General features: G+C 50.4%; 1 protein-coding gene and 1 long non-coding RNA gene across 6 annotated transcripts; one reads left to right on the top strand and one right to left on the bottom strand.

Moving 5' to 3' along the window:
- Positions 1-1,067: 1,067 nt before the first annotated feature.
- Positions 1,068-12,761, top strand: TAFAZZIN (tafazzin, phospholipid-lysophospholipid transacylase). 4 transcript variants are annotated; one of them, XM_045470895.1, is made up of 10 exons: positions 1,068-1,562; positions 1,731-1,859; positions 2,857-2,902; positions 3,147-3,232; positions 10,539-10,619; positions 10,690-10,731; positions 10,956-11,018; positions 11,213-11,265; positions 11,688-11,765; positions 11,910-12,761. In XM_045470895.1, exons 1-10 carry the CDS (start codon positions 1,454-1,456, stop codon positions 12,009-12,011), a joined length of 789 nt encoding a protein of 262 aa, XP_045326851.1. In that variant the 5' UTR covers positions 1,068-1,453; the 3' UTR covers positions 12,012-12,761. The 4 variants fall into 4 exon arrangements, with proteins under 4 accessions (XP_045326851.1, XP_045326847.1, XP_045326848.1 ...); XM_045470892.1 differs by having other exon boundaries at positions 1,089-1,562; positions 11,159-11,265; XM_045470891.1 differs by having other exon boundaries at positions 1,088-1,562; positions 11,159-11,265; positions 11,688-12,761.
- On the bottom strand, positions 4,919-21,254 carry LOC123594194. 2 transcript variants are annotated; one of them, XR_006710702.1, is made up of 3 exons: positions 21,139-21,254; positions 20,849-21,051; positions 4,919-5,042 (listed from the first exon to the last, which is right to left on the bottom strand). It is a non-coding gene; the product is annotated as an uncharacterized LOC123594194 (long non-coding RNA). The 2 variants fall into 2 exon arrangements; XR_006710701.1 differs by lacking the exon at positions 4,919-5,042 and having other exon boundaries at positions 18,348-21,051.
- Positions 21,255-21,359: the final 105 nt, after the last annotated feature.

A 21,359-nucleotide genomic window follows, 5' to 3' on the forward strand; every position in this document is an offset into this window, starting at 1 on the left:
ACATACTTAAATTAAAAAGGGGCGCCTGGGTGGTTCAGTTGGTTAAGCATCCGACATTGGCTCAGGTCATGATCTCACAGTTTGCGAATTCAAGCCCCTCACTGGGCTCTGTGCTGACAGCTCAGAGTCTGGAGCCTGCTTCGGACTCTGTGTGTCCCTCTCTTTCTCTGCCCCTGTCCCGCTTGCACTCTGTCTCTCGCTGTCTCTCAAAAGTAAATTAACATTAAAAAAAAAAAAAAAAAAAAGGAATAGGAACACCTGGGTGGCTCAGTTGGTTAAGCATGCAACTTTGGCTCAGGTCATGATCTCACCGCTGGTGTGTTCGAGCCCCACGTCAGGCTCTGTGCTGACAGCTCAGAGCCTGGAGCCTGCTTCCGATTCTGGGTCTCCCTCTCTCTCTTCCCCTCCCCTGCACGTGCTCTCTCTCTTTCTCTCAAAAATAGATAAACGTTAAAATTTTTTTAAAAAAAGGAATAAAAACAAAACAAAAAAGACTGTTTAACAGATATAAGGCTTTCTTCCAGGGTGATAAACATGTTTTGTAACTAGTTAGAGATAGTGGTTGACGGCCCTGGGAATGTACTGACATAAAATACTATATTACATATATTATGCAGAGTATTTCTTTTATTATATGCCATATGTTGCTGCATTATACATTACATATTACATCTACACATATGGTACAAATCTGTACTATTTTAATCCTTTAAAATTATATAATGTAACATGTATATCGTATATATGTTGCATATATACGATCGTAACATCGTATATATGTTGCATATATAAAATACGGTATATAGCTGACAAAACGGCGAATTCCGTTATATAAATTTTGCCTCCATAAAAATAAAGGGGAAAAAAGCGAAAGTAAGGTCCCCGCCAGCTCCGACCTTTAGCGGTGTCGGCTAATTGTGCTGCGTAGCCCAAATTGCCTCTCGGACCTTTCTGTGCCCGAATTAAGGGGACATAAAGGAAGCGCGCACTCCAGCGGCCGGGACTCCACCTCGCGCTGGAGCGGGGCGGGGCGACGCAGCCCGCGGGCCCGCCCACGCTGCCGTCAAGCGGCCTGAGAGCATTTTGCGACAGGCAGCCGGGAGCCGGGCCCCGTCGCTGGCTCGCTTTCCGGCCGGGGCGCGGGGCGCCTGGGTGCCGCCGCCGGCCCCTCTCGCTGCTCCCTGGGCCCCCTGGCTCCTGACCCCGGTGGCGGCTGGTCTGTGGCTAGAGGTCGGGCCGGGCCGGCTCTGGCCTGACCTGCGAGGTGACCTTGGTCGAGTCCCCGGTCGCGCGGAGCCGCGGCGCCCGTGTGTGGCGCGGGCCTGTCAGGGACCCAGTTCCCCCGCGGCTGAGGACACAGATCTAGAGCGCCCCCCGCCCCCGGCTGCCCCGTGGCAGGGGAAGCGCCAGGCCGCCTGGGGCGGAGCGGGGGAGCTCGGTCTGGGTGGGGGAGATGCCCCTACGTGTGAAATGGCCGTTCCCCGCGGTGCCGCCGTTCACCTGGACCCTGGCCAGCAGCGTCGTCATGGGCCTGGTGGGCACCTACAGCTGCTTCTGGACCAGTGAGTGGGCCTGAAGCCGAGGCAGGGTCGGCCACGGCTGTCCACGCCCAGCCAGAGTTGGGGTTCGGGGTTGTGGGTGCGGGCCGGGGCTAGTTTGGCTGGGGGGAGCCCTGGGCCCCAGGGACAGCGAGGCCAAGACCCCTCCCCACAGTCCGTCTCTCCCCCCAGAGTACATGAACCACCTCACCGTCCACAACAAGGAGGTGCTGTACGAGCTCATCGAGAACCGAGGCCCAGCCACGCCCCTCATCACTGTTTCCAATCACCAGTCCTGCATGGATGACCCTCATCTCTGGGGTACCTGGCACCAGTGTTCTGGGCACAGGGAAGCATGGAGAGACCCCGGGAGGGCGCCAAACAAAAGCAGAACAAACTCCCTTCTCACAGGGCTCTGTACATAGCTCTGGCACTCCTGTTTCTGGGGTGTCCTGCCCCAGGAGTCAAAATACGATTTGTGGCCCGGTCGGTATCCTCTCCGAACATGATTTGGAGATGGCCTCAGAAATTTGGAGGGAATGAGCAAGTGGGGGAGTGACTGCAGGGCAAGATGTGACGGCCTCTTTACTTTGATGCATCAGGCCCGTGGAACCCTCTATCCTCTGTAAACCCTTGAAGGTCCCACAGAGTAGTGGAACACATCTGAGAACCATAGGGAGTCCTGGCAAGGAGAGTCTAGGCTACAGGCTGGGAGACCTGCGTCCTGGTTCCAGGTTTGTTCCAGGCTGAGTTTGTACCTTTCAACTCCCCTCATTTGGGAGCCCACTTCGCCACCTAGAAGTTCCTGCTCTGCTGACTTCATAGTCTCCAGTAACCCAAATGGCTGGCTCAGGGGGTGCCCAGGGCCTGTACGGATGACTGCAGGTCAGACTGTCACGGGAAGTCAGTTGGTCAAATTGCAGCCTTTCCGAGCTCACCCTGGCCATCAGGCAGAGAAGGGTCTGTACGTTGCCACAGGCAGATCCCTGGAGGCCAACAAGGAGGCTTTAGAGCCATTCAGTAACCTGCACTCGGGTGGTGGCGCTAACAGTGGGGGGACAAGTGTACAAGAATACACAGTGTCAAAATATGTCAGTGTGGTAGGCAGGCCAGATGTGACTGTTAAGATATGGGTTGGGGTGGGAGAGAAGAACGAGCCAGGGACAACCTGAGGGTCCAGCCCAAGGGTCTGTAACATGGCACTTTGGGCACAAATGGTAGAGCTGCTGCCCTTGTTCCTCATTTCCTGAAACTGGGAGCGAACAAGATGCTCCCTGCGGACAAGGCAGGTTGGGTCATGAAGCCTTTCCTTCTCTAGGGATCCTGAAACTCCGCCACATCTGGAACCTGAAGTTGATGCGTTGGTGAGGAGGAATGGGCCCCTCGCAGTGGGCCTGGCAGGCCTCACCCGTCTCTGCCCAGATTTGCCCTCCTCCTGCTCTGCCCAGGAGGCGGCGTCCAGCAGTACAGGCAGGGCACGGGGTGGGGTTCCACAGGCCCTCCTGTGCCGCGTTTCCGCATCACCACTGATGTCAGGCACCATGCTGGGGGGACGGCAGGGCATTAGGGTGCAGGAGCCAGGGATGACCGCGTCTGTCCCTTCTTCAGGACCCCCGCGGCTGCAGACATCTGCTTCACCAGAGAACTACACTCCCGCTTCTTCAGCTTGGGCAAGTGTGTGCCCGTGTGCCGAGGTGAGCTGAGCCTCCAAGGAGGGGTCCGTGGGCGAGTAGATGCAGGGAGGCACTTCTGGGGCCTTTTTGGGCTTTATTTGCAACGGGGACTGTGGCTAGTGCTTCTGGCTTAGCAGCACTGGGCGTGGAGGGACCCGGCTAGGACACACAGCCTGGGAACAAAGGGAGCCAGGAGCCGCTGCTCCACTGGTGTGAGTCCCAGCTGTATTGCGTGGCTGCCGCAGACGTGGCAGTGGCTGCCGGAGGAGTGATGGCTTCTTGGGGAGCACTCATGCCCTGGGACTGCCTAAGGGTTGTGTGAAGCCGGGGCTCTGGCATTAGAAGTCACGAGGCATTGGCCACAGCCTCTTCCCTCAAGGGTGTTGCTAAGAGACCCGCTGATGGCACTGCAGCGTCATCGGTCTGTGATGGGCGCTGCGGGCTTTGGGGTAACAACCAGGCTTGCGAGGTGAGGGTGTGACAGATGTGTGAAGGTTCCAGAACAATCACGTTAAGAATGTCGGACTCTGTTCTGTCATCTGGGTAGTGATGTGCTTCCAAATCTGTCCTTCCCAGAGAGCACCCTGGCTTCAGCATGGCTGGTGGCTGCGAGCAGAGCCCAGTAGAGGCAGGGAGCCAGATGAGGGGCTATCGCAGTGATCCTGGCAGCAGAGCATGGTAGCGGGCCTCTGGGGGCCACTACAGACAGCTGGACAAGGGCAGCACGCTGCACGCAAAGTTGACGGGACTCGTGGATAGATTGGCTATGGTGGAGGGGGGAGGAGGAGACAGCCCACAGGTGACTCCTGGTGACATCTGGCACTGAGCCACTGGGAGGAGGGGATGAAGGGAATGCAGTGTGGGGGTTGGGAGGGGAGGGGAGTTCCGCTGTGCACGTGTTTCAGGTGAGGAGGCCGTCCCCCGAGGAGGGGAGCAGTCCCGGAGGCAGTGGGATGTGTGCTTCTGGAACGCAGAAGAGCACTTGAGAAGACGTTGGGGACCCAATCAGTGACAAAGTGGCAAAAGTAGAGGAGAGATGGCAGAGAGGGAGAACAGACAGAGAGCAGGGGCCCGGATGGCACCTCAGAGCACAGAAGGAGAGACAAGCCACCAAGGCAGCAAAGTGTCCTGTTTCTGGTCAAAGTGAAATGTGGTCAAATGCAATGAAGTTACCTCAGTCAAGGGCTTTTAATGCGCACTCCTCCAGGCCCTGAGATCTACTCTAGGCACACAGCTGCCTTGAGCGCTTGCTCCTGCTGCTGCCTTTGGAGGCGACTTCATTTCTCTAAAACACAAGCGGAAGCTACAGTGCTGTGGCTAGCGACCATGGTCTTGTTTACCACACGCCGCTCTCGGACATGGGGACTCTGCTCGGATACTCCCGTCCCTGAGCCTCAGGTCTTCTCTTCTGCAAGCTCGCCCAGACGTCTTCCGTGTGCACGTTTCTGAGATGTTTTACTTATTTATTTGTTATTTGTAGTGTTTATTTGAGAGAGAGAGCACGCACAAGCTGGGGAGGGGCAGAGAGAGGGGGGGCAGAGGATCTGAAGCGGGCTTTGTGCTGTCAGCGCAGAGCCCAACCCAGTCCTCACAAGCCGTGACACCGTGACCCGAGCCGAAGTCGGATGCTTAAGCGACAGCCACCCAGGCGCCCCCGTTTGCTATTTTTAAAGTTTATCCTTTTTTGAGGAATCTCTATACCCAACATGGGGCTTGAACTCATGACGCCAAGATCAAGAGTCACATGCTCTTCTGACTGAGCCAGTCAGGCCCCCTCCATGTCCAATTCTTGTCTTGTTCTTCTTTTGGTCTGCATCCAAGTGTTATTGCACTATGGAAAACCGAAAAGAAAATCTTAGTGCTAAGCACTTTGAGTGAGAGAAGGTGGGCAGGGACAGGTTATTTATTAAACGTATTCGATGTGCAGCCAAGAGCTCACGTGGTAAAGCAAAGGAAGTATCTGGCATGCTTGGCTTTTGTATTCTAGAACATTCCATCCCCCCAGCATAGGCCTTACGATATGACATGAAGTATGGAAGTGGTGTTGTACAGGCTTTTCTTTTTTCTTTTTTCATTGAACTATAGTTGACACGTGTTACATTAGTTTCACGTGTACAACACAGTGATTGGAACTCTGTACATTATGCTGTACTCACAAGTGTGAATTTTGTGACCACACAACACCATTGACTATATTGCCTATGCTGTGCCTTCCATCTACATGACTTCTATTCATCCCATAGCTGGGAGGCTGTATGTCCCGCTCTCCTTCATCGATTTTGCCCATCCCTCCACCCCTGCCCCTCTGGCAACCTCTATTTGTTCTCTGTATTTATGGGTCTGTTTCTGCTTTTTCTTTGTTTATCCATTTGTTTTGATTTTGATATTCCACACAAGTGAAATCATATGGTACTTATTTTTTTCTGAATTATTTCACTTAGCACGATACCCTTTAGGTCTATCCGTGTTGTTGCAGATGGCAAGATCTCATTCTTTTTTTATGGCTGAGTAATTTTCCACTGAGTGTATATGTGTGTGTGTGTGTGTGTGTGTGTGTGTGTGTGTGTGTCTGTGTGTGCCTGTGTCTGTCTACGTATATACCGCATCTTTATTCATTCATCTGTCGATAGACACAAGGATTGTTTCCCTATCTTGCCTAGTGTAAAGCTGCAATGAGCAGGGGTGCATATCTTTTCAAATTAGTGTTTTTGTTTTCTTTGGTTAATAGGAGTGGAATTACTGGATCATATGCTATTTTTATTGTTAATGTTTTTTGAGAGAGAGAGAGAGAAAGCTAGTGAGAAGGGGGGGCAGTGAGAGGGACAGAGAGAGAGAGAGAAGAGAGGGAGGGAGGGAGAGGGAGAGAGAGAGAGAGAGAAAGAATCCCAAGCAGGCTCTTCGCTGTAGTACAGAGCCCAACATATGGCTCAAACTCAAGAACCATGTGATCGCTACCTGAACCAAAATCAAGAGTCAAATGCTTAACAGACTGAGCCACCCTGGTGCCCCTATTTTTATTTTTATTTTTTTGAGGAAGCTCCATACTGTTTTCCACAGCGGCTGTACCAATTTACATTCCCGCCAACAGTGCATGAGGGTTCCTTTTTCTCCACGTCCTTGCCAACACTTGTTATTTCTTGTCTTTTTGATACAAGCCATTCTGACAGCTGTGAGGTGATCTCTCATCGTGGTTTTGAGTTGTAATTCCCTGATGGTGAGTGATGTTGAGCATCTTTCCACGGGTCTGTTGGCCATCTGGACGTCGTCTTTAGAGAAATGTCTAGCTTTGTAAATTGGATTATTTGATTTTTTTGGTGTTGTGTAGGTTCTTTACACAGTTTGGATGTTTGGATATTAACCCGTTATTGGAAATATCATTTGCAAATGTCTTCTCCCATTCAGTAGGTTGCTTTTTCGTTTCGTTGATGGTTTCCTTTGCTGTGCTGTACAAAAGCCTTTTATTTTGACGTAGTCGCAAGAGTTATTTTTGCTTTTATTTCCCTTTGAGGAGATATATCTGGAAAAAGGTCGCTAAGGCCAGTGACAAAGAGAGTACTGCCTATGTTTTCTTCTAGGAGTTTTATAGTTTCAGGTCTCACATTCAGGTCTTTAGTCCATTTTGAGTTTATTTTTGTGTATAGTGATAGAAAGTGGTCCCGTTTCATTCTTTTGCATGTAGCTGTCCAGTTTTCCCAGCACTATTTGTTGAAGAGATTGTCTTTTCCCCATTGTGTATTCTTGCCTCCTTTGTTGTAGATTAATTGATCACATAAGCATGGATTTATTTCTGGGCTCTCCGATCTGTTCTATTGATCTGTATGTGTTTTTGTGCCATACTGCTCTGATTACTACAGGTTTGCAGGATCTCTTGAAATCTGGGATTGTGCTGCTTCAAGATAGCTTTGGCTATTTGGTGTCTTTTGTGGTTTCATACAAATTTTAGGATTATTTGTTCTAGTTTTGTGAAAAATGCTGTTGGTATTTTGATATAGATTGCATTGAATCTGCAGACTAGGGTCATATAGATGTTGGAACAATATTAATTCCTTCAGTCCATGAGCATGGAATATCTTCCAATTTGTTTGTGTCATCATCAATTTCTTTCATCAGCGTTTTGTAGTTTTCAGAGTACAAGTCTTTTACCTCCGTGGTTAAGTGTATTCCTAGGTATTTTGTTCTTTTTGGTAGAACTGTAAATAGAATTGTTGTCTTAATTTCTCTTTCTGCTAGTTTGTTATTAGTGTATAGAAATGCAACGGATTCTCTATGTTAATTTTGTATCCTGCAGCTTTACTGAATTCCGTTTATTAGTTCTAACAGTTTTTGGTGGAGTCTTTAGAGTTTTCTACATGTAGTATCATGTCATCTGCAAATAGAGACAACTTAATTTCTTCCTTACCAACGTGGATGCCTCTTATTTCTTTTTCTTGTCTGATTTTTGCGGCTAGGACTCCCACTACTATGTTGAATAAAAGTGGTGAGAGTGACATTGTTGTCTTGATCCTGGTCTTCAGAGAAAAGGTCTCAGTTTTTCCCCATGGAGGACGATGTTTGCTGGGGGGTTTTCATATAGAAGGCCTTTATTATGTTGAAGTATGTTCCCTCTGAACCAACTTTCTTGAGGTTTTTATCATGAACAGATGTTGCATTTTGTCAAATGCTTTTTCTGCATCTATTGAGATGATCATGAGGTTCTTATCCTTCATTTTGTTAATGTGGTGTATTACATTGATTGATTTGCGCATATTTGAACCATCTTTGCATCCCTGGAATAAATACCACTCGATTGTGATGAATGATCCTTTGAATGTGTTGTTGAATTTTGGTTTCCTGATATTTTGTTGAGGATTTTTGCATTTACCATCATCAGGGATATCGGCCTATAGTTTTCTCTTTTTTTTGTAATGTCTTTGTCTGGTTTGGGTATCAGGGTCATGCTGGCCTTGTAGAATGTATTTGGAAGCTTTCCTTCCTCTTCTATTTTTCGGAATTGTTTGAGAAGAATAGGTATCAGCTCTTCTTTAAACGTTTGACAGAATTCACCTGTGAATCCATCTGGTCTTGGACTTTCGTTTGTTGGGAGTTTTGGGATTATAGATTCAAATAATCAGTCACTAGTAGTCGGCCTGTTCAGCTTTTCTATTTGTTCCCGATTCTGTTTTGAAAGACTGTGTGTCTACGCATGTATCCATTTCTTCTAGGTTGTCCAATTTGTTGGCATATAATTTTTATAGTAGTCTCTTATAATCCTTTGTTAAATATATTTAAACATTTTTTAAATTTATTTATTTTGACAGAGAGAGAGGGAGGGCACACAAGCAGGGGAGGGGCAGGGAGAAAGAGAGATAGAGCATCTGAAGCAGGCTTCACACCAGCAGCGTGGAGCTTGATGTGAGGCTCGATCCCACAACCCTGGGACCACGACCTGAGCTGAAATCAGCAATTGGATGCTTAACTGACTGAGCCACTCAGGCGCCCTTCTTAGAATCCTTCGTGTATCTGTGGTATCAGTTGTTATTTCTCGTCTTTCATTTCTGATTTTATTTATTTGGGTTCTCTCTGTCTTTTTTTTTTTTTTTAATGTTTATTTATTTTGAGAGAGAGAGAGACAAAGCGGGAACAGGAGAGGGGCAGAGAGAGAGGGAGACACAGAATCCGAAGCAGGCTCCAGGCTCCGAGCTGTCAGCACAGAGTACAACACAGGGCTTGAACCCATGAACCATGAGATCATGACCTGAGCCGAAGTCGGATACCCAACTGACCGAGCCACCCAGGCGCCCCGCCACTCTGGTCTTTATTATTTTCTTCTAACTTTGGGCTTTGTTTTTCTTCTTCTAGTTCTTTTAGGTATAAAATTAGAGTGTTTATTTGAGATTTTTCATGTTTCTTCAGATAGGCCTGTATCACTATACATTTCCTTCTTAGAACTGCTTTTGCTGTGTCTCAAAGATTTGGGAGCATTGTAGTTTAGTATGAATTTTTATTTCAAGCTGGGTGCAGTTGCACCAGCGGCTCAGAAGGAGATGACACCTCTGAAGCCCACCCCCTACCAGTTAATGCTACCCGAAGTAGGGGAGCCAGTGCTCTCACAATGCCCTGAGAAGCTGTGGTGGGTGATTGCTCCTCAACTCCAGCCCGTGAAGAAGCTGCCAGGCCAGGTCCCAATTGGGTTGGGTTGAGACCCCTGGATGCCTCATTAGCACCTTCTAAAGACTCGGCTTTGCAGAGAACAGGTTAAAAGTCCATTTCTTGGTGAACTGACCTGACATAGTCCCAAAGTGTGTCTCCTCCTCTATATGATATGGCTTTCCCTACTCGATAAGTCTGTCTGTCACTGTCCACTCTATGGACAAGATCGAGGAGATTCTTAGTACGTGTGGTCACAGTGGTCTCCGAGGGACTCCCAGCTGAAAGCCAGTATATAGCATTAGGTATGTGTGTCTGTGTTGCTGCAAATGCCAGGCCACCTGGGTCTAGTGTCATGGTTCCCAGGTGTCTCCAAGGTGAGTGTTATTAGCCTTAGGGCAGCTCCACTCCCCTTCTCTCAGCCTAGCCAGTCTGAGTTTTTACCAACCCTCAGTGACACTGTGTTCCATCGAACGGTCTCCCTTTTCCAAGAGATCTCGATAACTGAGAGACTAGTTTCAGAGGGAGCAGAGCCCTGTGAGGAGTGAAGGGGTCAGCAGAAGGGAGGGATGGCGGTGGCCGAGGGCTCAGGCAGGGCAGGGAGGCCCAGGAGGGATGGCTGTGGGCACAAGCCTAGCCAAGACCCCAGGAAAGGGTTGCTGTCCAGGATCCTGGGCCCAAGCGAGGCTGGAGATCGTGAGTAGACTTGGTTTGCTCGAGCGGTGCCCTCTGGGCCGGGGGCAGCAGGTGGGAGGCTCGCCACAAGGCTGGTGCGTCCCAAGGAGAAAGCAGGCTGCAGGAGCTGGAGAGGGAGGGAGGGCAAGGAGAAGGCTGAGCAGATCCAGAAGCCCACAAGGACGCATTCTGTGGGTGTCTGTGGTGCAGTGCCCGAGGCTGTGGCGGGGCCAACAGGTAGAAGGTGGGGTGCAGACTGGTGAGGGAATCGCCAGTTAAGAATTTCAGTTGGAGACTGAGACAACGATGCTGCCTTGCACGTGACAGGTCGTTTAGAGAATATTCTGAACAAAGGATGTCGAGGGCACAGCGCAACCGGGGCTGAGTCCCCAGAGAGTCCTCGGAGGATGTCCACGTGGATGGTGTGGTGGAGGATGAGGAAGTCCTTGAGCTGCTGCTTCGTTCCCAGGGGAAGGAGGGAGCCCCGAGAGAACGGGGACTGATGGCGCATGCCTTCTCTTGGCAGGAGACGGTGTCTACCAGAAGGGAATGGACTTCATTTTGGAGAAGCTCAACCATGGGGACTGGGTGCACATCTTCCCGGAAGGTCAGTACAGTTGGCGGGGTTGCACATCGCGCCAGCTGCCAAGCCTCATCTCTGCCCTCTCTCTCCACAGGGAAAGTGAACATGAGCTCTGAGTTCCTACGCTTTAAGTGGGGTAGGCACTGCTGGCCTCGTGTGGCTGGGTCGGACGGTGGCAGATGGGGCAGATGGGTGTGTTGGTTGTAGTGGGAAGGGGGCAGGTGCTGAGACGAGGGCTCGACTGGCAGAGGAGCTGGACCAGGGGAGTTGGTTTTAACCAGAAGACGGCAGGGGTGGCCTGGCTGTAGGCTGGCGCTGAAGCTGTGCTCTTGCTGATGTTCCCGCCTCTCCCCGGGGCAGGAATCGGACGTCTGATTGCCGAGTGTCATCTCAACCCTGTCATCCTGCCACTGTGGCATGTCGGTGAGCACCTGTCTTGGGCCAAGGCTGTGGCCTGGGTGTGGGGGCGGGAGAGGAGGGGCTTCCCTAGGTCTTGGGGGTTTCCCCTGGCTGGCAGGGAGAGGGCCTCTGGGGTAGGGGGCCGGGGCTCCATCTGTTCCCAGGTCACCGTGCTCCACCCCATGCCCGCTTCCTGGCCTCTGTCCACTGTGCTGCAGGAATGAATGATGTCCTTCCTAACAGCCCGCCCTACTTCCCCCGCTTTGGACAGGTGTGTAGGGGCTGTTGACCTTCGTGTGTCTGTCTGTCTACTGTGTGCGTCGTGTCTCCCACTCAGCACTGCTGAGGCCAGATTCAGGAGCTGAGCTTGAAGCTGCAGCAGGGGGACCGAGTGGAACAGAGAGAGAGGGACTTCCTGGCACCAAGGCCAGTAGAAGGAGAGCAAAAGAAATCAGGGTGGGTGGAGGCGGCGAGCCCTGGGGTTTGGATAAGACAGGACATTCAGAGCATGGACCCGCAGGATTTGAACGGCACTGAGCCTGGCCACTTTGTCTTAAAGAGGGAGAGTGGCCGTGAGGGAGCATGCAGCAAGTTAGGGGAAGGACTTGGCTCCTCGCTATCTGGGGTGGTTGGGCCATGGCTGTGGGCACTCTCCCCATTTCTGTCACCCACTGGTGGCTGGTCTCCCTGCAGAAAATCACCGTGCTGATCGGGAAGCCCTTCAGCGCCATGCCTGTACTTGAACGGCTCCGGGCAGAGAACAAGTCGGCCGTGAGTTGTCTCTCTGCCCCCCCCCCCCCCACTTCCCTTTGCCACCCGGCAGCTGTCTTAGCCTCTCCCGGCACCCTCAGCCTCCCAGGGCTCCTGGGCAGAGCTCCCTGAGGGCCGCAGGCCAGCCTGAGTCCTTCCCCTCAGGTGGAGATGCGCAAAGCTCTGACGGACTTCATCCAGGAAGAATTCCAGCGCCTGAAGGTCCAGGCGGAGCAGCTGCACGACCACCTGCAGCCCGGGAGATAGACGGTGCCCTCACTTCCTCCTGCAAGGGGGCGGCTGGCCCCCAGGCCCAGGACAGAGGCAGCTCCCACCCAGGCCCTGGCCACCGGCCGCCGGCCGCCAGCGCTGTCTCCAGGCTCTTGCCCTGCACAGAGCTGAACTGGGGGACGGACTGATGTTTTGAGCAGATATGTTCTTTTAGACAGATTTGTGCACAACCCCAAACAGGGATCATGTCCCAGCTGGTGAGCATTCCCTCTGCTCTGAGCTGCTTCGGTTGAAGGAAGGGTTTCAGCTACTCCTCCCACTTGGCCACGAGAGGAGGAAAAAATTTCGGCAGGGACCTCCTTCCTCTCCCAGGGCTGGCGTCAGGATGGAGGGTACTTGAAGGGGGGCAGGTGGCCAGGCCAGAGGTCCGCACAGGACTTCATGAGGCCCTTGGCTTGGCATCCACCCGATAGGCCCGGTCCAGGAGCTGTCTCAGCACGTCCTCAGGGACGGCCGTCGGCCACCTCTTCCTTCCGCCCACACTTCCCACAGGCGTGGGGTCCTCAGGCAGGGCCCGGCTCCGCGCCGCGAGCAGAAGGGCAGCCTTTTGCTGGAAGTGAAATCCAGCTGGATGGAGCCTGCGGCAAGGGCCCGAGACCCAACCACTCACCCGTGTGCCGGGGCCCAGCAACTGCTCTGTCTTTTCCACCTCCCTGGCATCCCCAGAGACCCCTGGGGCCTGGGTTTTCATGTTTTGTAGCCAATAAAGCATCTGTGTCGTGTTTTACCTCTGGCCTGGTCATAAGGGTGGGGATGGGGGGAGGTGACCTGCTGGAAGGCTGGACCCTTAGAGCAACCAGGGCCCTTGAGCAGATGGGCGTCAAGCTCTCAGTGTGCACCAGTCACGTAAAACTTCAGTCGTTACCTGTAATTCGCATAACAACCTTGCAAAAGTAGGGATTAATCTCATTTTGCAAAGGAGGCAGAGCGAAGCTAGTGGACTTGCTTCCGAAGCTGAATCGAGGAAGGTAAGAAGCAGCAGATAGCAATAGAATCCTCCCCAGGCTTGTTTCCAGGCGGGAGGAGGTCTCCAAAGGGCCCAGCAAGCCTCCACGAGCCACAAGTGCTTTGAGGGGAGGTGGGAAGTGGGACACCTTGATGGAGCCGGAGACCCTTGAAAGGAGCAAAGACGGGTGGAGGCGCTCTCTGTACAAGCAAAAGCAAATCCTCTGCAGGAAAGTGAGCTCGGTTTAGGTCTCCAGTTCATCCGCAAGTTAAACTCGACCCAGAAGACTTCGCAAAGATCACCAAACAGAGAGGGAAATGAAGCATTGTACTTATGTCAGCAGGAACAAGAACAGGTTGAAACCTGTGGGAACTTCTGAAATTGACAGGGTCAAACAGAATATGCAAAATAATAGAAATGTGGAAGAAAAAAAAGGTAGAACCTGATCAGGACGGCAATTGTGTGTGAATCTACTTATGTCAAAGTAAGAGGTTTGGGGGCACCAGGGTGGCTCAGTCGGTTAAGCGTCTCTTAATTTCAGTTCAGATCATGGTCTCCCTGTTTGTGGGATCGAGCCCTGCATCTGGCTCTGCACTGACAGCGCAGAGCCTGCTTGGGGTTCTCTCGCTGCCCTGCCCCCGCTTGCATGCACTCTCTCAAAATAAATAATTTTTCAATGTTTATTCTTTGAGAGAGGGGGAGAGAGAGAGCACGAGCAACGCGGGGACAGAGAGGGAGACACAGAATCTGAAGCAGGCTCCAGGCTCTGACCGGTCAGCACAGAGCCCGGCGTGGGGTTCAAACTCAGGAACTGTGAAATCATGACCTGAGCTGAAGTCGGACGCTTAACTAACTGAGCTGCCCAGGCACCCAAAAATAAACATTTTTTTAAAAAAGGAGTGCCAAAAGGTTTTTTTTTTTTTTTAATTTTTTTATTTCTTTTAACGTTTATTTACCATTGAGAGACAGAGCATGAGCATGAGCATGGGAGGGACAGAGAGGGGAAGACGTAGAATCCGAAGCAGGCTCCAGGCTCCCAGCCGATCAGCAAAGAGCCTGATGCGGGGCTCGAACTCACAAACCTCGAGATCATGAAGTTGCCCCAGGCGCCCCAAAGGTTTTTTTAAAGTAACCAGAAAGGAAAAAAATCACTTGCGGGGAGGGACACATACTGTTGGCTAATTTCCATTTGCAGGTCCAAATGTAATACCACTTTTTCATATATGGCCATTTGAACAAACAACTACAGATATTTACCATATAGATGTTTCTGCAATTAGGTTTTTTCATACAAATTATTTTTCAGAGTAGTTTTAGGTTCACGGCAAAATTTGGCAGGGTGCCTGGGCGGCTCAGGTCATGATCTCATGGTTCGTGGGTTCGAGCCCCACATCGGGCTCTGTGCCGAACTCTTACTTGGAGCCTGGAGCCTGCTTCAGATTCTGTGTCTTCTCCTCTGTCTTCCCCTCCCCTGTTGCGATCTGTCTCACTCTGTCTCTCAAAAATAAATGTAAAAAAAAAATTTTTTTTTTAATTTGGCTTGTCCTGTGATTGTGAAATCTACAAATACCATTCACCGTATTAACCAAATAAAGGAAAAAAACCCATGTGGTTATTTCAATAGATACAGAAAGAGTACTTGATAAGAGTATTCATAATTTAAAAAAATTTTAGCAAACTATAAATAGGAGGGAACTTTCCTTTTTTTTAAGTTTACTTTTGAGAGAGCTTGTGTGTGCACAAGCAAGTGGGGAAGGGGCAGAGACAGAATGCCAAGCAGGCTCTGCACTGTGAGCTCAGAGCCCGATGTGGGGCTCAAACCCACAAACCATGAAATCATGACCTGAGCCAAAATCAAGAGTCAGATGCTTAACCGACTGAGCCACCCAGGCACCCCTTACCACAATTTTAAAACTCAAGATTTTAAATGTATATTTATTTATTTTGAGAGAAGAGAGAAAGGGAGAGAGGGAGGCACAGAAAGAGAGAGAGAGAGAGAGAGAGGGAGAGGGAGAGAGAGAATCCCAAGCAGGCTCTGCCACAGCAGTGCGGAGCCCGATGTGGGGCTCAAACCCACCAACCGCGAGATCATGACCTGAGCCGAAATTAAGAGTCGGACGCTTAACTGACTGAGCCACCCAGGCGCCCCTAATCAAGATTTTAGAAATAATCTGATCAATGTAACAAGTTGATTCTAAAGTTTATATGCAAGCACAATGGCCCGAGAAGAGCCTCTTGAAAGAGAAGAATGAGCAGGTGTCAGAGTTTAGTATGAAGCTATGGTGCTTGAGACACCGTGGTGTTGGATAGACAGATGGACCACTGGCATGGCATGGAGAGCCCCGAAGCTGATCCACAGCCGCATAGACGCTTCTTATCCCCCAAAAGCACTCTTTCAAGACACTGGGTAAAAGGCCGTTTGTCTCAATAAACAGCACTGGGACAATTGGACATCTTTATGGAAAAAAAGAAAGTTGACCCCTACCTTCACACTATCCATAAAAGTGTGAAAAACAAGACAACTTCTAGAAGGGAATGTAGGAGAATATTTCCATAATCTTGGAGGCAGGGAAAGGTTTCTTAAACAGGAAATTAAAAACATTAATCATAAAGGAAAAAATGGTAAATTTGCCTTTTGAAAATTAAGAAGTTTGGTTCATCAGAAAACATCATTAGGAGAGTGAAAAGGGGTGGGAGGTACCTGGCTGGCTCAGTTGGTGGACCACCTGACTCTTGATTTCAGGGTCGTGGGTTTGAGCCCCACATTGGGCCTGGAGCCTACTTAAAAAAAATTTTTTTTTTTTTAAAAAGAGAGTGAAAAGGGAAGCGATTTGTAACACACATAAGCAACACAGGGCCCTATGCAGAATATGTAAAGAGCTCATAAATCCTCATAAATCAACAAGAAAATGATCAACAATGCAACAGAAACATGGGAAGATGGACAGAACAGGCATTTCACAGGAGAGGAAACACAACGGGCAGAGCTGAAAATATATATACTACGTGAGTTTCCTGTAGCCACAGTAACAAAGTACCACAAGCTGAGGGGGCTTAAAACAACACAGATGTACTCTTTCCTGGTTCTGGAGGCCAGAAGTCCGGGGTCAAGGCGTGGGCAGGGTTGTTTCCTTCTGAGAGCTCTGAGGGCGAATCCGTTCCCGCCCGCCTCCTAGCCTCCGGTGGTGGCCAGCGGTCCTGGGTGTCCCTTGGCTCCTAGAAAAGTCACCCCGATCTCTGCCTTCACCTCCATGTGACCTTCTCTGAGTCTGTGCGCCCCTTTTTCTCTTCTTAAAAAGGCCCCAGCCGTTGGCTTAGGGCTTGCTCTAACTCATCCAGCATGACCTCATCTTAAGTAATTACATTTATAAAGACCCTATTTCCAGATAAGGTCCCATTCTGACGTTCCAGGTGGGCGTGAATTTTGAGGGATGTTATTCAACCCGGTACATATACCGTATGACCTGGCCATTCTCCACCTAGGTGTGTGCCCACCGGAATGCCCATGCACGTGCACCGCAAGACATATACATAACTGCAGGCAGCACCGTTAGCCATACTAACCAGGGTAGGAAACCACTCAGATGTCCGTCACCAGGGGAAGGCCTCAATCACTGGCAGAATATTTATCCAGGGGAATGCCACGCAGCAGTACTGCTATCACGCAATGATTCGCATTAACCTCCCATTCTTGAGCAATCATGATGCAAAATATAATACTGAATAATTTCACTTACATGAAGTCCCCAAATAGACAAAACAAAGCCATCATATTTAGAGATGCATGCTTAACCGGTGCCATGGTCTGAGTGTTTGTGTCATCCTACACCAAGTTCGTATGTTGAAACCTAGTGTCCTAATGGTATTAAGAGGCAGGGCGCGAGGAGGTGCTTAGGTCTTTCGGGTAGAACCCTCACGATTGGGATTAGTGCCCCCCGAGGGGCCCCAGAGAGCTCCCCGGCCCTTTCCGCCAGGTGAGGATACAATCAAGGCCCGCAACCTGGAAGAGGGCCCTCGCCCCACCCTGCTGGAACCCCGATCTCGGACTCGTGGCCTCCAGAGCTGTGAGCTATAAATCTCTGCTGTTTACAAGCCGCCGGTCTGTGGTATTTTATCATAACAGCTGGAACAGGTTAATGCAATCAGTAAAAAGCAGAGAACGGCAAATACCAAATTCAGGCTAGCAAGGGCTTCTGTGGGGAGGCAGGAAAATGCGATGTGGGGACCCAGATTCCTGCCAAGGAGTTGGCAGTGGCCTGTGAAGTCTGGGGCAGGGTTTATGAGGATTCCTTTTATTGTATGCTTCATATACAGGTAACATATGACAGGTGACACATATACATGTAACACATATGTAACCTGTGTAGCATATAGATATTACACATGTCTTGCTTCATGTCCAATATTCTATTAAACAATTTAAGAAGGGGCGCCTGAGTGGCCCAGTCACTTAAGCTTGATTTCAGCTCAGGTCATGATCTCACAGCTCAGGAGTTCGAGCCCCGCATTGGGCTCTGTGCTGACAGCACGGAGCCTGCTTGGGAGTTTCTGTCTCCCTCTACCTCTGCCCCTTCCCTGCTCATGCTCTCCCCCTCTTCTCTCTATCAAACTAAATAAATAAACATTTAAAAAAAATAAAACAATTTAAGAAGACATAGAGATGATGAGGGCCCAGAAGGGTTCTAATGAATTATTGAAGTTAAAAAAAATTTTGTTTTAATTTTTTTAACATTTATTTACTTTTGAGAGAGAGAGAGAGAGAGAGAGAGAGAGAGAGAGAGAGAGAGAGAATATGAGCAGGGGAAGGGCAGAGAGACGGAGACACAGAATCCGAAGCAGGCTCCAGGCTCCAAGCTGTCAGCACAGAGCCTGACGCAGGGCTCGAACTCACGAACCGCGAGATCCTGACCTGAGCCGAAGTTGGACGCCTAACGACTGAACCACCCAGGCGCCCCGAATTATTGAAGTTTTTACCGTAAAGGTGGAGGAAGCCCACAGAGAGAAGATGCTCATTGGTGCTGTCGACATTTAGTGTGAGTGACTCAGCTTAGATGTCACCTCCTGGTCAGAGCAGCCTCAAGCAGGTGCCCCTCTCTGTGCCTCCCTCCCAGCCTCATCCCTCCCCGTTTTGAACATCCATCAGCCTGTGTCATGTCCTGCTGTCCTGCATCTTCTCTAGACCAGACTGGATTGGGAACTTGGGGGAGGGGGGGGTGGGGTCCAAATCTGACTCAGTGCCTGGCCCATAGCAAGTGCTTTAGGAAGCCTCGAGGGTCACCACCCCAAGGACCCCTGACAACTCAGAGGAATAAAAGCAGCCACAAGCAACCTTCCCCCCTAAGGATGAAAGCATTTCAGCAAGAGACTGCTGGCTGGCAATGTCGCATTTGCAAGAAACTCATTGCCTTCAAAATTTATTTAAACAGCTCTTTTTGTATTCTTCAGTTTGCTCATGGCCAGTGGTTCCTCTTACCACTCTGGGTCACCATTCTCCTGGTCCCCAAGGCATCCATCCCTTTCCCTTGATACCTTCTGCTCCTGTGGCACCATTCTAGAACTTTCCTCCCAAAATATGGCCCTTGCTGGGTCTGTCCTGAGCCTGGAGGACTTCACCACACTGCGATGCCATTTAGGGACCTCGACCTCGTTTCTTTCACCACTGGGTGCCAGCCCAGGCAGGGTCTCCAGGACTTCCGTGAGTGACCAAACGAGGGAACGCAGCTGAGTCCCAGGGTCGTGCTGTGTGCTGGTCCCTCGTCTCCCTGGCTGCCGCAGCTCTGGCTCTGGCTCCAACTTCTCAGTTCCAATGCTCCCAGGACCCCTGCCCCCATGCTGGCATCACGACACCTGGTCAAAACATCAGTCCTGGACCAACGCTGAGGCAGCAGCCTCTGGTCTGTCTAGCCTTCTCTCTCTGCCCCTCCATTACTCTTGCCAAGCTCCCATCCTCTCCGTCCCAGAGACGTGACAGCCTCCTCTTGGTCTCTGCTAGTGCTCTTATCCCCTCTAGTCTGCTCTGCTTACCACAGCCAGATCAGCTGCTTAACAAAAAATCAGATGGGGGCGCTGGGTGGCTCAGTCGGTTGAGCGTCCGACTTTGGCTCAGGTCACGATCTCATGGTTTGTGAGTTCGAGCCCCGCGTCGGGCTCTGTGCTGACAGCTCAGAGCCTGGAGCCTGCTTCGGATTCTGTGCCTCCGCCTCTCTGTGCTCCTCCCCCACTCAAGCTCTCTCTCAAAAATAAATAAACCTTAAAAAAATTCAAATCAAATCATGGCACTGGGGCTTCTGGGGATAAAGTAAAGCTCCAGTGCAAACGTCTCCCCTCAGCTGGCCTGAACATGGCCACTTGGGGGCCCCACAACACCCCAAATTTAACTGTCCCTGGTTGACTCCGTCTCTCAGTCCTCAACTGAGAGACCCAAGAGTCACCTTCGGACACCGTCTTCCTCAACCATGTCCTATCAAGTCCACCTCCTCTCTATAGGCTCAACTGCCACTGTCCTAGTCGGAGCCACGCTCGTGACAACCACGACTACAATCTCTTAAGCAGTTTCTCTGACAAGCAGAGGTAATCAGTGAGCTGGCCTGGGTGTTTGAAGGGCAGCGGTGTCTGGACATAGTGTCTCGCTGTCCGATCATGAGCGCCCGGCTTATTGCAACCACAAATGGTGCCTCAGCAGACCTTTTTGCATGTGCGTCTCCCGGCTCAGGTGAGTATTTCTGTTGAATGGACCCGTATGAGGAAAATTGCTTGGTTGAGGGTCATATACATTTTTCAGCTTGTTAGATGCTGCCAAATTATCCACCAAACTGGTTCTACCAACTGACACTCTTACCACTGTGTAGGTGAGACTCTATCTCCTAACATCCTTGCTGACAATAGGCATTATCAAACTTTCTTCTCAATTTTTGTTATGAAAAATGTCACACATATAGTGTATTAGTTTCCTAGGGCTGCCGTAACAGCTCACCATAAATTGGCAGACTTAAGACGACAGAAACTTCTCTCCCAGTCCTGGAGGTTCCAAGTCCAAAATCAAGGTACAGGCAGGTCCATGCTCCCTCTGAAAGCCCTAGGGAGGAAACCTTCCTGCCTTTTCCAGCTTGTGGCCAGTCCAGGGGTTCCTTGGCTTACGGCTGTAACACTCTAATCTGTCTCCATTGTCACGCGGCCTTCTTCCCTGTGTGTCTGTCTCTGTGTCCAAATTTTCCTCTTCTTATAAAGATACCAGTCATTGGATTTAGAGCCCACATGAATCCACCATGACCTTATCTTGATCACATTTGCAAAGATCCTATTTCCAAATAAGGTCACGTTACAAGTTCATCGGATGAACATGAATTTCAAGGGGTCACCATTACATCCAGTACATACAGCAAGGTCAAAAAAAGCTTACAATGCCCACCTGTAGATCCACCCCTAGGTTGTGCCATTAACGTTTTACCACTGTTGGCGCTATCACAAACCTATCTCTGTAGCCACACTTCCCTCCATTTTATTTTTGGGGCATTTCAAACTAAGTTGCAGCCATCAGTTCATTTCCTCCTAAATAAATCGGTGTACATATCCCTAACGGGACTTCACTGATTACAGCTACCAGGTTTTTTTGTCCGCTTGTTTCTAATAGTCACCAGTCTGAGAAACCGAACATGGCACAGAAAAAGATAAAAGTCTTCCAATTCGTTTTAGGCGGTGTCTCCCATCATCTGACTCTAGCTGTCACTCTGTCTCTTTCCTCTCTTTAAAGGAAACTTCGAGAAAAGACAACTTAACGACCGTGTCTCCTTCCTCCCATTGACATCGCTCTTGCCAAAGTTTCCAGTTGTTGCTAAGTCCAAGAAACAGTTTTCTATCCTCATCTTACCTGCTTCCTGGCAGCAGTTAACTCTGACATTGTTCAGCTTGGTGTCCTTGAAACCACGCTTCTCCCTGGGTTTTCCCCTCCTCCTGGATACTCCTCCGATCTCTTCTGGACCCCCCTACTCCCTGCCCATTTTAAGTGCTGGGGTTCCTCTGCACGTTATCCGGGGCCCTCTTCTCTCCTCATCTGTCTCAAGCAGAATCCATCTGCAGGAAAAAGAAAGCACTCTTGCAATTTTAAGCGGAAGGAATATTAAAACCGAGAGACGCGAAGCCCTGCGTGTGAAGACCTACCAAGCGGAGCCGTCCCAGCCCCGCCCTAACTCGCGATGGGAACCAGGAGCCGGCCGAGCTCGGCCCTGCCTCCTTTCCTACTTGGAGCGTGCGCACCCGGAGACACGCCCAGCCAATCAGTGAAAAGGAGTGGCCGTGAGTGGCGTGATCTTTGTCCAATCGTCTGCGGTCCTGGGGAGCGGGCCTACTCGCGAGCCAATGGCGGCGGGGGGCGGAGCTCG

Source organism: Leopardus geoffroyi, chromosome X (genome assembly GCF_018350155.1).
Source record: "Leopardus geoffroyi isolate Oge1 chromosome X, O.geoffroyi_Oge1_pat1.0, whole genome shotgun sequence".
Taxonomy (NCBI): domain Eukaryota; kingdom Metazoa; phylum Chordata; class Mammalia; order Carnivora; family Felidae; genus Leopardus; species Leopardus geoffroyi.